Source organism: Canis aureus, unplaced genomic scaffold, assembly GCF_053574225.1.
Source record: "Canis aureus isolate CA01 unplaced genomic scaffold, VMU_Caureus_v.1.0 ptg000124l_RagTag, whole genome shotgun sequence".
Taxonomy (NCBI): domain Eukaryota; kingdom Metazoa; phylum Chordata; class Mammalia; order Carnivora; family Canidae; genus Canis; species Canis aureus.
In genome coordinates, this window is record NW_027554438.1 from 852,768 (window position 1) to 866,585 (window position 13,818).

A 13,818-nucleotide genomic window follows, 5' to 3' on the forward strand; every position below is an offset into this window, starting at 1 on the left:
TAGCATCATGCATTTTCTTCCATCAATGTTTTCTTCTCTCAATCTTTCACTTGTTTTTGTAACTACAAGCTGTGTTGGAATTTGCGCTTCTTTACAGGTTGGAACCAGTTTGAGAAAGGGGAGACAGAAGGCAATTTAAATGTATGTTATCATCCAAATGATAGGGTTCCCTAGTAAAGCTGGGTAGAGGCTTAGACCTCATGCAAAAACAGGGTTTGCTACTGCATCTCCATAAACAAGCCATGGGATGGCCAGACAACTGCAGTTGTCCTCACTCAAGCCCACTCCAATAGGGGACCAAGAAACTCTTTAAGTACAAAAGCTCTACACAGCTTCTATAGGTCTTTTAAAAGGTCTGTTCTACATTGTTTGGGATGGTGTGAGAAAGTGAAGAGAGCGACCCCAAATCTCTTCTCCAACACCATGTTCTGTCATCAGGATTGGAGTAGAATCCTGAAGAGGGGAATAACATGTATCCCTCTGAATGTTTGCCAGCTTTTTAATTTTTTAAATATATTACATTGTGGGTTCCACTGGCATCATGTGAGTTGTTTTAAGTAGCATACTCACAGGCATATTTTTTTTTCAGTTTTAGTAATTATGTATGTATTTTCATCTGTAGTCAGAAAGATACCTGTTTTTTTTCCTAACATGTTTTAACACATATTACCCTGAGCAAAGATTGTAAAGTCCATGCTGAATACTTAAAAACATGTATTTGTAGAGAAGTCATGAAGGCGGTGTACACATGATGGAAGGCTGAAAAACAATGTCATAACCCTTTGTACTCAGGCATCAGAAGGGGACCAGGCAGCTGTCCCTCTCAGCCGAGTGGTGCATGCTCAAAGTGCTGCTGTGCTCACACAGTCCCCAAGTCTGCTTCTCCCTACACAGAGTCCTTCTGGGACTTCTTGAAGGGCATTTTGTTTTTTGCCCATACAAGACTAGCACCATGAGTCAGATAGTACTAAGCTGAAAGTTCACTCTCTAATTCTATTTCTTATCTCTAATTATGCCCAGTCATGTCCAAAATAGCTCACCAGACTTTATGAAATGAATACAGAGAACTATATCAATATTAAAATGTCCCAAATTTGAACAATATGAAACTCATTTTTGTTACTCAACTTCCCCACAAACTAAATCCCCTTGCAAATAAAAGCTCATAGAGCTTTTATTTAAAGTCCAAATGCTCTCACTCTCCATTTTATACAATTGGCTCAGTGTCAGCCAGAGGCTTTTACTCAGAGCCAAGGTTCCTATAGCTGCAGCTGTGTCCTGGGATTTCACAGGAATGAGTATAGCTTCTTCAGCCTCTTCAAAGTTGCTTCAAATCTCTAATTAGTTCTAGTCTCCAAGGGGTCAGCAGTCACAAAAGAAACTGTCCACTATAGAAGTTGTCACAAACAAAACTGTGGTACCCCACTTAAGTGACTATGTAATGTCACCTGACACTGCTATCAGAGCACAGCAGATAACTTAGTAGCACCTATGCTGGAGACAGCAAGGACCTGGTCTCAGTCCGGTGGCAAGCCAGCCAGCTGCACCAGCACTGAATCCACGGCCTGTGAATCTGTATGACTGAGCAGAAAGTGCCCATCAATAGTTGTGCTTCCACATATTTAATATAGGTATTCCTTTGCTTTTGCTGTTGTTATTGTTTTGTTTTGGTCATGTGTCCCGGGTCTCCCATATATATTACCTACTTTCTCTCAGAGAGTGACATTTGAGACATTATTGCCTTCTTCAAAAATGTAGATAGGTATTCTGGTTTCTTCATTTCCTTGTGTCTTGTGTCTCATGTTTTGGCTACTTTGGTACAAGATTGTGAGACCACAAGTCTAGAGAAAACTTCTACTCCCAAATTCTTCCAAGTCTGTTCTCTCTAGAACAGGGAAGTACACTCTCCTCTGTAAATGCATGAGGAATGGGATAATGAACATCACCGTACTCCCTTAGTACTATGTTTAACTTACTAGTATATGACGTTTTACTTATTCTGAAAATGGTAATTGTCATCTCTCTTCCATAGACGTTTCATTCCTACCTAGGCAGGTTGAGTTGGGCCAGGCAAAGCAGTAGTTGGCCAGAATCAAGATTCTAAGAAAATAAAATACTGTGATCACAGTAAGAGGCAATGAGTCAGGATTAGTCTTTTGTCAAGAAGTAAAAGAAGGATAACAAAGTTTAGCAAAACTTTAAGGAGATTCTAGATATCCCAGATTAAAATAGTCAAAAGTTAGTATTCCAAAGAGTTGCACCATTGAAAAGATAGAACCCAAGCACAAGCCAAAAAGATTCCAAAAAACTTAAATTCAGGACAGAAACTTTTTTAAAAGCTTTTTTTAAAATTTTTTATTTATTTATGATAGTCACACAGAGAGAGAGAGAGAGGCAGAGACACAGGCAGAGGGAGAGGCAGGCTCCATGCACCGGGAGCCTGACATGGGACTTGATCCCAATTCTCCAGGATCGCGCCCCAGGCAAAAAGCAGGCGCTAAACCGCTGCGCCACCCAGGGATCCCCAGGACAGAAACTTTTCTAGTCTCTCTTATTCCTTCCTGCCTCCATAGGATCGGACTACTGGTGTAAGGAGAGAGATTGCAGATGGGAAGGAAGTGGTGCCAAGAGCTGCAGCTGCAAAAAGTCGAGTTGGTTTTGTTTCTTCTAACTTTTCAACTTAAAATTAATACATACACACATTTTAAAAATCAAGCAGTAGAGAATGATACCAAGTGAAAAGTAAATTCTCAGCCTGAACTTGTTCCCCGACTCATTTCCAGCTCCCTGTTTTTAAGTATTTTCTGTTTTCCTGGTGGTTACCACAATACCTCTGAAATATATGTTAATACTTGATTTCTTCTTTTATCTTGTTTATCAACTCTAGATAGCATTTATTGGAAGATGAGAAACTTATTTCTTTGATCCATCCATGTCTATGTTTTTCCAGTTACATTGCTTTGATATTTCTGGTGATTATCATTTTAAAGAGTATACTTAAACTCTATTTTGTTACATCAATTTTAGACAGTATATAATTGATTTCTTGCTATATAAATAAATAGGTGAGAAAAATCTGTGACATTATCTTCCATATCTCTCTGCTGCTTTAATATTCAGACTTCCATTGTTTCATATTATCAGTGTTACTATTAGATTCTCTTTTACAGTTGTTGTCTTCCAAGCTTTGTTTGTATGTTGATTCTACAAATTAAAATAGCATTTCCGTTATTCCAATGATTAAATTACTCCTTACTGAAGGACTAAATAGCTCTAGTTATTGAGAAAAAAAAGGGTAACCTTAGGTCAGGAAAACTGAAAGATGAATGTTCCAAGTGTCAAGGTCAAATGGGATTCCTTGAACTCAATCTTCAAGACTTTCTATTAAATTCAATTTGGTCGATGATACCTTTATTTTATTTTATTTTTTTAATTTTTTTATTTATTTATGATAGTCACAGAGAGAGAGAGAGAGAGAGGGGCAGAGACACAGGCAGAGGGAGAAGCAGGCTCCATGCACCGGGAGCCCGACGTGGGACTCGATCCCGGGTCTCCAGGATCGCGCCCCGGGCCAAAGGCAGGCGCCAAACCGCTGCGCCACCCAGGGATCCCCCGATGATACCTTTAATATACAAGAAATATTTATCTGCCTTTGTTCTTATTTCATAGCCACCTCTTTTTTGGCTTCTTGACTCTAAAGATGTTAGTTGGTTTTGTTTTCTTAATTTTTTTTTCCATTCTCTTGTTTTCCTCAGGAGTCTACTGTTATAATATCTCTTCCACTTGCACCTTTTTTTTTTTTTTTTTTGGTTTATTCTAAATTTTCTGGGTCTTTTTCCCAAATATGCGAGTGATGAAAAAGGTTCATCAGCACTGGTAGCATGATTTTCCACTGTGGTATTAGACCTCTTTCTTGAATGAAAAGATGGATGGCAGGGTCTTTGTACATATAAGCTAGTAGTACTGTTTTAGGGTACATTTCGGTATTTTGTTCATCATGTATCTTTTGAAAATTGACTTCTTTTATTTTTTTTGAAAATTGACTTCTAAAAATATTAAATTAAAATATCATATCTTATTTACTTAGTTTTTTGGTGCATCTCAAATTTTGTGTGCCTGGTTTCACTCACTGCAGTATCTATCTGCTTTGGGACAAGGACCTGGAAGGTTAAATGTAATTTCCAGATATGGTCAGTAGAGGGCAGCAAAGGGTAGTAGAGTGAATACTCAACTGCCAAGGCCTGGGCAAACCTTTTTTCCCTCTTTATAGAGATCAATTAGTGGTAGTAGAAAATCCAGAGTGCCAGAATCAGGATAGAAATTATCCATAATACTGATCCAGGATGGGTATCAAGCTTAGAAGGCAGTGGAAATGTTTAGTCACAAATTCATAGCCTGGTATCTATCAAAGAGATGTGAACCACTGGACATTAGGAGGGGAATCATTAGACTTTCACAGTCCTGACTCTTACTCCCAGCCTGCCTAAAACCTAAGATCTCGTTCTGTAAAGTCCCAGGAGTCTCCTATCCACATTGAGAGCTTTGCAAATTTCCTGTCTGACAGTCAGTTCATGGTACCAGCAGTGGCTCTGGGTTCCACAACCAGCCATTCCTGAGAGAAGAGACAGAGTGGGACATGGGCACCATACATAAACACTGACAGTTGATGAAAAACTCACTTATGTGTCAGTTAAATAATTTGGGAGCCAACCTAAATGGGATGTGGCTTAAAATACATTTTCTTTCCTCTTCCAGGACGGACACATTCTTTAGGCAAGGAAAAATTATAGGACTTTGAAATTAGACAAACTTGACGCTATGAATTATTAGGTATGTGGTTTTCAGTGCCTTAACTTTACTAAACTTCAGTTTCTCCAACTATAAAGTGGAAATAATGATTCTTACCTCACAAACCTGCTGCAAGGAAATGAGATGATGTCCATAAACTGCCTGGCAAAGAACTTGGCAATTTGTAGTTACTCAATTGGCATTACTACAATCTCCCCCTATCTTTGGTCATGGAGAATACCCATGATATTGTTACTATTTCTGAATAAAAAGTCTCATTGTCTCCTATAAGCATAACTAAATCATTTGAAGGATTACTCTGTTAGATATCATACTAAGATTTCTGCGGTATGATCTCATTTAATTCTCATAACAGCCCTATGAAGCAGGTGCTTTTATCACCATCCTGATTTTATAAATGACAACAGTGAGGCTTCAGAAGTGTAACTAGTTTACCCAGTGTCATGTAGGTAGTAAATTATGAGGAAGGATTAAAACTACATAATTTGATTCCCGACCTCGTGCTCTTGCCATTACATAATGTTTTCTGATGTACACATGTAATCAAAGATTTAAAATTTTAAGCGAAGAAATCAAAGAAGAAGTTTAAAAATAATTGGAGACCAATGAAAATGAAAACACAATGGTCCAAAAACTTTGGAATCCAGCAAAATCTGTTCTAAGAGGGAACCTTAGAGCAATCCAGCCCTACCTCAAGAAGCAAGAAAAATATCAAACAACCTAACCTTACACTAAAGAAGCTGGAAAAAGAAGAACAAATAAAACCTCAAACCAGCAGAAGAAATAAAATAATAAAGATTAGAGCAGAAATAAATGAAATAGAACAAAAAAAAACACACCAAGGTACAATCAATCAGATGAATGAAACCAGGAGCTGGATCTTTAAAAAGATCAACAAAATTGATGAACCTTTAGCCAGACTCATAAAAAAACAGAGAGAGAGGGGACCCCTGGGTGGCTCAGTGATTGAGCATCTGCCTTCAGCTCAGGGCATGATCCCAGAGACCCAGGATTGAGTTCCACATTGGGCTCCTTGCATGGAGCCTGCTTCTCCTTCTGCCTGTGTCTCTGCCTCTGTCTCTGTCATGGATAAATAAAATCCTTAAAAATAAGACAGAGAGGGCGAGAGAGAGGACTCAAGATTATAAATGAAAAGGATTTCTGTACATGTCTTTTGCCCATTTCATTATTGGATTCTTTGTTTCTTTGGTGTTGAGTTTAATACATTCTTTATAGATCTTGGACACTAGATATCTGATATCTGATATGTCATTTGCAAATATCTTCTCCCATTCTGTAAGTTGTCTTGTAGTTTTGTTGACTGTATCCTTTGCTGTGCAAAAGCTTCTTATCTTGATGAAGTCCCAACAGTTCATTTTTGCTTTTGTTTCTTTTACCTTTGTGGATGTATCTTGCAAGAAGTTATTGTGGCCAAGTTCAAAAAGGGTGTTTCCTGTGTTCTCCTCTAGGGTTTTGATGGAATCTTGCCTCACATTTAGATCTTTCATTCATTTTGAGTTTATCTTTGTGTATGGTGCAAGAGAGTGGTCTAGTTTCATTCTTCTGCATGTGGATGTCCAATTTTCCCAGCACCATTAATTGAAGAGACTGTCTTTCTTCCAGTGGATAGTCTTTCCTCCTTTATCGAATATTAGTTGGCCACAAAGTTGAGGGTACAATTCTGGATTCTCTATTCTGTTCCATTGATCAATGTGTCTGTTTTTGTGCCAGGACCACACTGTCTTGATGACCACAGCTTTGTAGTACAACCCAAGAATTCTCACAGAGGAAACATAGACATGGCCAACAAGCACATGAGAAAATGCTCTGCATCACTCGACATCAGGGAAATGCAAATCAAAACCACAATGAGATCCCACCTTACACCAGTGAGAATGGGGAAAATTAACAAGGCAGGAAACCACACATGTTGGAGAGGATGCAGAGAAAGGGGAACCCTCTTACACTGTTGGTGGGAATGTGAAATGGTGTAGCCACTCTGGAAAACTGTGTGGAGGTTCCTCAAAGAGTTAAAAATAGACCTGCCCTACGACCCAGCAATTGCACTGCTGGGGATTTACCTCAGAGATGCAGATGCAATGAAACACCAGGACACCTGCACCCCGATGTTTCTAGCAGCAATGTCCACAATAGCCAAACTGTGGAAGGAGCCTCGGTGTCCATTGAAAGATGAATGGATAAAGAAGGTGTGGTTTATGTATACAATGGAATATTACTCAGCCATTAGAAATGACAGATACCCACCATTTGCTTCGACATGGATGGAACTGGAGGGTATTATGCTGAGTGAAGTAAGTCAAGCGGAGAAGGACAAACATTATATGTTCTCATTCATTTGGGGAATATAAATAATAGTGAAAGGGAATAGAAGGGAAGGGAGAAGAAATGGGTAGGAAATATCAGAAAGGGAGACAGAACATGAAGACTCCTAACTCTGGGAAATGAATAGGGATGGTGGAATGGGGGGTGGGTAGTGGGTGGGGGTGACTGGGTGGTGGGCACTGAAGGGGGAACTTGACAGGATGAGCACTGGGTGTTATTCTGTATGTTGGCAAATTGAACACCAATAAAAATAAATTTATTTTAAAAAGAAATGAAAGAGGAGAAATAACAACACCACAAAAATATAAAGGATTTTAAGAGAATATTATGAAAAAATTATATGCAAACTAATTGGACAACCTAGAAGAAATGGGTAAATTCTTAGAGACATTATAACCTCTCAAAGATGAGTTGGGAAAAAATAGAAAATTTGAAAAGACTGATTATCAGCAATGAAATCAAATCAGTAATCAAAAAACTACCAAAAAACAGATGGCTTCACAGGTAAATTTTACCAAAGATTAAGGGACACCTGGGTGGTTCAGCAGTTGATCATCTGCCTTCAGGTCCTGATCCCAGAGTCCTGAGATCGAGTCCCACATTGGGCTCCTTCCATGGGGCCTGCTTCTCCTTCTGCCTGTGTCTCTGCCTCTGTCTTTCTCTGTCATGGATAAATAAATAAAATCCTTAAAAAAAATTTTTACCAAACATATAAAGAAGAGTTAACACCTACTTTTCTCAAACTACTTCAAAAAACAAAGAATGAAAGCTTCTATGTATTCTATGAAGTCAGCATTACCCTGATACCAAAACCAGATAAAGACACTACAGAGAGAGAGAAAGATAGAGAGAGAGAGAACTACAGGCCAATATCTCTGATTAACATACATGCAAAAATCCTCAACAAAGTATTAGCCAACCAAATCCACCAATACATTAAAAAAGTCATTTACCATGATCAAGTGGGATTTATTCTTAGTATGCAAATGTGATTCAATATTCACAAATCCATTAACATCATACATATCATCAACAAGAGAAGGGTAAAAAACCATGATTATCTTAATAGGTGCAGAAAAGCATTTAAAAGTACAACATCCATTCATGATACAAACTCAACAAAGTAGGTTTAGAAGGAACATACCTCAACAGAATGAAGACCTTATGTGAAAAACTACAGCTAATGTCATACTCAATGGTGAAAAAGTGAGAGCTTCTCCCCAAGATCAAGAACAAAACAAGGATTTCCACCCTCACTACTTTTATTCAGCATAGTACTGGAAGTCCTAGCCCCAGCAATCATACAAGAAAAAGCAATAAATGGCATCCAAATGGGTAAGGAAGAGGTAAAACTTTCACTATTTGCAGGTGCCATGATACTATATGTAGAAAACCCTCAGGATTCTACCAAAAATGGACTAGAACTGATAAATGAGTTCAGGAAAGTCACAGGATACAAACCAATATACAGAAATCCACTGCATTTCTATACACTAATAATGAAGAGAAAAAAAGAAATTAAGAAACAGTCCCATTAACAATTGTACCAAAAATAATAAGATACCTAGAAATAAGCTTAAACAAGGGAGTGAAAGACATCATATATATATATATATATATATATATATATATATATATATATATATATATACTGAAAAACTATAAAACATTGGTGAAAAAAATTGAAGACAACACAAATGGAAAAATATTCCATGCTTATTGATGAGAGAACAAGTATTAATAAAATGTTCCATACTCAAAATAATCTACAGATTTGATGGAATCCCTATCAAAGTACTAATAGTATTTTCACAGAACTAAAACAAGTAATTCATAAGCATGTATGGAACCACAAAGACCCCAAATAGCCAAAGCAATCTTGAAAAAGAAAAAAACTGGAGGTATCACAGTCCCAGATTTCAAGATATATTACAAAGCTGTAATAATCAAAACAGTATGGTATTGACAAAAATGGACAATAGATCAATAATACGGTATTACTGGCATAAAGATCACCTTAGAGTATCTCTTTTATTTGATATTTAGGGTGAAAACATAGGTGTTTGGTGAAATAGATGAAAACAAACCCGGGCAGCCCGGGTGGCTCAGCGGTTTAGCGCTGCCTTCAGCCCAGGGCATGATCCTGGAGAACTGGGATCGAGTCCCACGTCGGGCTCCCTGTATGGAGCCTGCTTCTCCCTCTGCCCCTCTCTCTCTCTCTCTCTCATTCTGTGTCTCTCATGAATAAATACATAAATAAAGTCTTTAAAAAAGAAAAAAGACCCCATCATTATTATTCTATTTAGAGCTCATTCATCAAATTAAAATAAATCACAATGGTATTATGGAAGAAATTAAGCTTTAGCTATTACTGCAAAGGTAACTGTGACCTGGTAAAAGAAGCTCCCTTTATCTTTCTCAGACAAACTTTTCTCTCCTTTGCTTTACTACAAGGAGAAGATACTATCAAACACTGTATCTTTCTCAATTAATTCCTTAAAACCAGTGACTCACAATCCTGGTTACATGTAAGAATCACTCAGAGAGCTTTTTCCAGATCTGATGAATCAGAACCTCTGGGGGAGGCAGTTTCAGAATGAGTGCCTGAAAAGCCTCCCAAGTGAGTCTGATGCATATCAGAATTGATCAACAGGACGAGATTCTAAAAGGAGAGAAGTTTTCCCGGCCTCTAAATCTCTAACCTCTCTGAAGGGAGATGCAGAGAATGGAACATAATCTGAGAATTGGGGAAGGTACAGAGATAAGTCTGCCTATATTTTTTACCTGAAATAGATTATTTTTTACCTGAAATAGATTTTGACAGGTACTTGATGGGAGGCCAGAAAGTGTTGCCCAATGAGCCTCCATGGTACTAAATATAGTCAAGCATGGCCAGACTAGCACTTGTCCTTTAAAAATGGTGAGAAAGGGGTGCCTGGTGGCTTACTTGGTTAAGTTTCTGACTCTTGATTTCGGCTCAGGGTTATGATCTCAGGATCATGAGACAGAGCCACAGGTCAGAATCCACACTCAGCACCATTTGTGCTTCTTTCTCTCTCTCTCTCTCTCTCTCTCTCTCTCTCTCTCTCTCTGCCCCCACCTCTTGTGCACATGCACTGTCTCTTTATCTCTCTCTCTCTCTCAAATACATAAAATATTTTTTAAAAAATGAATAAAAGTGGTGAGAAGCCTGGAGGCCACTATCTACATGCCACTTCTGTGTTAGTTTGGTTTTAAGATGAGAAGCCTTAATAAAGTCTAAAAGGACTACCAGGACTTGTGCTCTCACCTCTACCTAATTTACAGGCCAATTTCACTCTCCTGTACCTTCTGCCTGTGTCTCCAATCCAGCAAAGTCTTCCATGTTTCTGAAACATCAGTTAGTCACATTCTGTCCCTTCAACTGACAAATGTATCTTCCCTCCCTTCCTTCCTCTTTCTCTCTTCTAAGTAATCCCAAGTTATTCTTTAAAGGTCATTTCAAATGAGCTCCTCAAAGAAGCCTTCCTCTCCATAATTGAAATCAGGTGTCAAGCCCCTCCCTAAATTTCTCACCTCAATCTTTAATTTTCCTCTGCAGTACTTTCCAGAGGCTGTGTTAGGCAGTTATTGATGACATTCTCTGTTTAATATCTGTCTTCCCCCCTCCTCACTTAAATCCTGGTTTTGTGAGAGTTGGGCCTGGCTCCCTGTTGCCCAGACCTATCAAGTGCCTTTCTCCTAGTACAGGTTCAAACACTATCCGTTGAATGAATAAAGTAAATAAGAGAAAGACTATTTTATGTCATGCCTTTTTCCCTGTCCATCCCTGCCAGAAAACTATTTCATTCACTTGTTCAATACAGAATTTTTTGATTCCTCCGATGTGCCAATGTTTGTGAGAATTTAATGATAAGTCAGACATAGACTCCTTCCTTGAGGTCCATAGAGTCTAGTAGGGCATAAAAGATAGGTTTTCACATGCCTGTTACAGGAGCCTGTAAGGGAAACCACAAACTTTGTCTGTAGGATCAAATTTCTGTCCTCCACAGTTGTCAAAGAAAGACACTGTCCATGGTGGGAAGAGTGGGGATGGGGGGCCCTCGCAGGAGGCTGTGTGACCTCCTGAGTCAGTTGGATTTGAATCCTTCATATTATGTCACGGCTGCTTGGATTCAGAGTCCAACCTGTATGCGCAGGAGCCTCCTCATCTGTAAAACCATCAGTTTCCTAGTGGAAAGGGAACACTGTCTTCATGTAACATGTTTTTAACAGGCTCCTGTAGGTGCTTTGACACTGAAAGAGATGTCCAGGTGGCAAATCAATGGTTAGTATCACTAACCATTAAGGAAATGCAAGTGAAATCCACAGTGAGATATCACACTACACAGCTATCAGAATAGCTAAAATAAAAAATGACAACACCAAATGTTCATGTGGATGAGGGGAAACTGAATGACTCACACAGTACTGGGGAGAATGTGAAATGGCACAGCCATTCTGGAAAACAGTTGGACAGTTCCTAAGAAATAAAAAATAAAACTATAAAAAAACAAAAAACAAAAACAAAAACAAAAAAACATACCTAGCATATGACCTGGCTCTTCCCATCCTGGGCATTTAGCCCAGAGAAGTGAAGACTTCACGCTGACACAAAAACCTGTACACAGATGTTTATAGTAGCTTTATTAGTGACAGCCAAAACCTGCAGACACTTCGAACTCCTTCAACAGGTAGTTAAGCAAACTGTGATACATCCATATCATGATGTACTACTAAGGGACACCAGGAAATGAACTGTGAATACTTGCAGCCATCTAGATGAATCTCCAGTTACATCAAATGGGAAAAAGGAAATCCCCAAATTTCATAAACTATGTGATCCCATCTGTATAACATTCTTGAAATGGCAACATTATACACATGGTGAACAGATTTGTGATTGCCAGGGATTAAAGAGGTGGTGGAGGGGGAAAGAAATTTGTGTGGTTGTAATCGGGGAATAGGAAGGACCCTTGTGGTGATGGAAGTGTCTCTGGAAGACTCCATCTGTAAAAAAACTGATGTCATCTCTCTGTGTTATTTATTACAGCTGCAAATGAATCTACAGTTATCTCAAAATAAAATGATTACTTTTAAAAAGTCAAAACTTGGAGGCCAAGATAAGGAAACCAGTATGTCAGTTTGGCAGTTACAACATGAGCTTTGAATATGTGACATCATAATGGCAGTGACCGCGGACCGCTGCGGAATCTTCAGGCTTCAAGCATTTGACAGTACTCTGCCAAGTGCTGTAGACTCACTCGATTTCCCGTCCCGCGAATTGAAGAGAAAAGGATGTTCCCGTCAATCAGAAAGCACGCTGAGCTTACAGGTGGACATTCAAGGCTTCAGCGCATGAGGTAGTCTTCTGATCCACTATTTCTGACCATCCAAACAGACCGGCAATAACAGGAACTGTTGTTTTCTTTTGTTTCCTCTAATACATAGAAACTAATTAGTAACTCCAGCACCAGCTTCCTGAAAAGCTGCTCCTGTTCATAAGATTCAGTGCTGCTGAGCAGAAGGGAGCAGGCTTTATACATCCTTGGGGGAGGCGGAGACACTTTCTTGGCTCCATGAGAGAGCCAACTCTCTCTCTCTGTGAGACAGTTTTCAGTGGGTCTATGAAAATACCTGTCCTAGTTATGAAAGAATTTTTACACTCTGCTCAATTGAGTTGTTTTATTACCTATTTTGACCAGGAAGTCCTGTCAGAGCTCAGCCAAGTAATAGCTAAACTCTTGTGTTCAGAAACTTTCTGAGGTTTCCAATATTTTTGTTGATCTTTGAGAATTTTTACCCCAATTTTGAATATTGAATTAGATAAGATGGGGGTCAACTTCCAGGATCTTCAGTTATCTTCATTTTATCTTAACATAAATATTATTATATTTATATTATATTATATTTTATAATATATTATTAAATATATTATTATATATTTTATATTAGGCCACAAGTTGTCCTGTTTGTTGTTGTTGTTCATTCTCCTTCTTGTAATCTGCTCTACCTTTGGCTTCTTGGCTCTCGCCTACCTAATGGCTCACAATTAGCTCTGCAGCTTTCTCCACCACACCTCTAAGTGTTGGCATGCCCAAGGGCTTTGTCCTTGAAACTGTCCTCCCTCTGCATCAGTTTCCCAAGTGACCTCACCTCTTTCTATAGCTTTCTGTAACTCAGGGATCCTTGATTCTGAGCTCTGGAGCTCTGCTTTGGGGGTTGAGACTACATTTTAGTGTTGTGTGAACCTTGAAACTTGGCATTAAACTATATTGTGTATTTGACCAGTAACTAACTGCTCTGTGTTTGATGTCTTGCAGGAAGAGCTCGTCTGTGGAGGTGGACACCCACAGCGAAAGCACTACATCATCTGAGGGTGCCACTCGTACCTTGCTCATCCATGGCCCCGTTGAGCTCAAGAAAGGCTGGAGGAGGCAGAAGTGGCAGCTTTTCTTGTACAGCGATTTATTACTGATGTCTAATACCAAGTAGGTGTACCATGTTTCATGCTCTTGTGAATCTCAAAAAAATTGCATTCCCATTAACCCTTACTATACGAAAACATAACATTTTTTCCCTTTTGTGTTTGCCAATGCTTGAGTCCTTCATTCCATGAGTACTTCTGGAGGTCTTGTTTTGTGTCAT

The 13,818-nt window shown here is 38.9% G+C and overlaps 1 protein-coding gene across 14 annotated transcripts in view; it reads left to right on the forward strand.

Moving 5' to 3' along the window:
* LOC144309597 (rho GTPase-activating protein 20-like) overlaps window positions 1-13,818 on the forward strand; it is a 64,176-nt gene that overhangs the window by 17,354 nt on the left and 33,004 nt on the right. For 11 of the 14 annotated variants that reach the window (XM_077890676.1, XM_077890675.1, XM_077890681.1 and 8 more), the window contains 2 exons: window positions 2,574-2,646; window positions 13,494-13,661. In XM_077890676.1, coding sequence (XP_077746802.1) covers window positions 2,574-2,646; window positions 13,494-13,661 — 241 coding nt within the window. Of the gene's footprint in view, window positions 1-2,573; window positions 2,647-3,629; window positions 4,831-12,223; window positions 12,534-13,493; window positions 13,662-13,818 lie in introns of those variants that run through there. The other 3 variants (XM_077890687.1, XM_077890688.1, XM_077890686.1) reach the window with 3 other exon arrangements.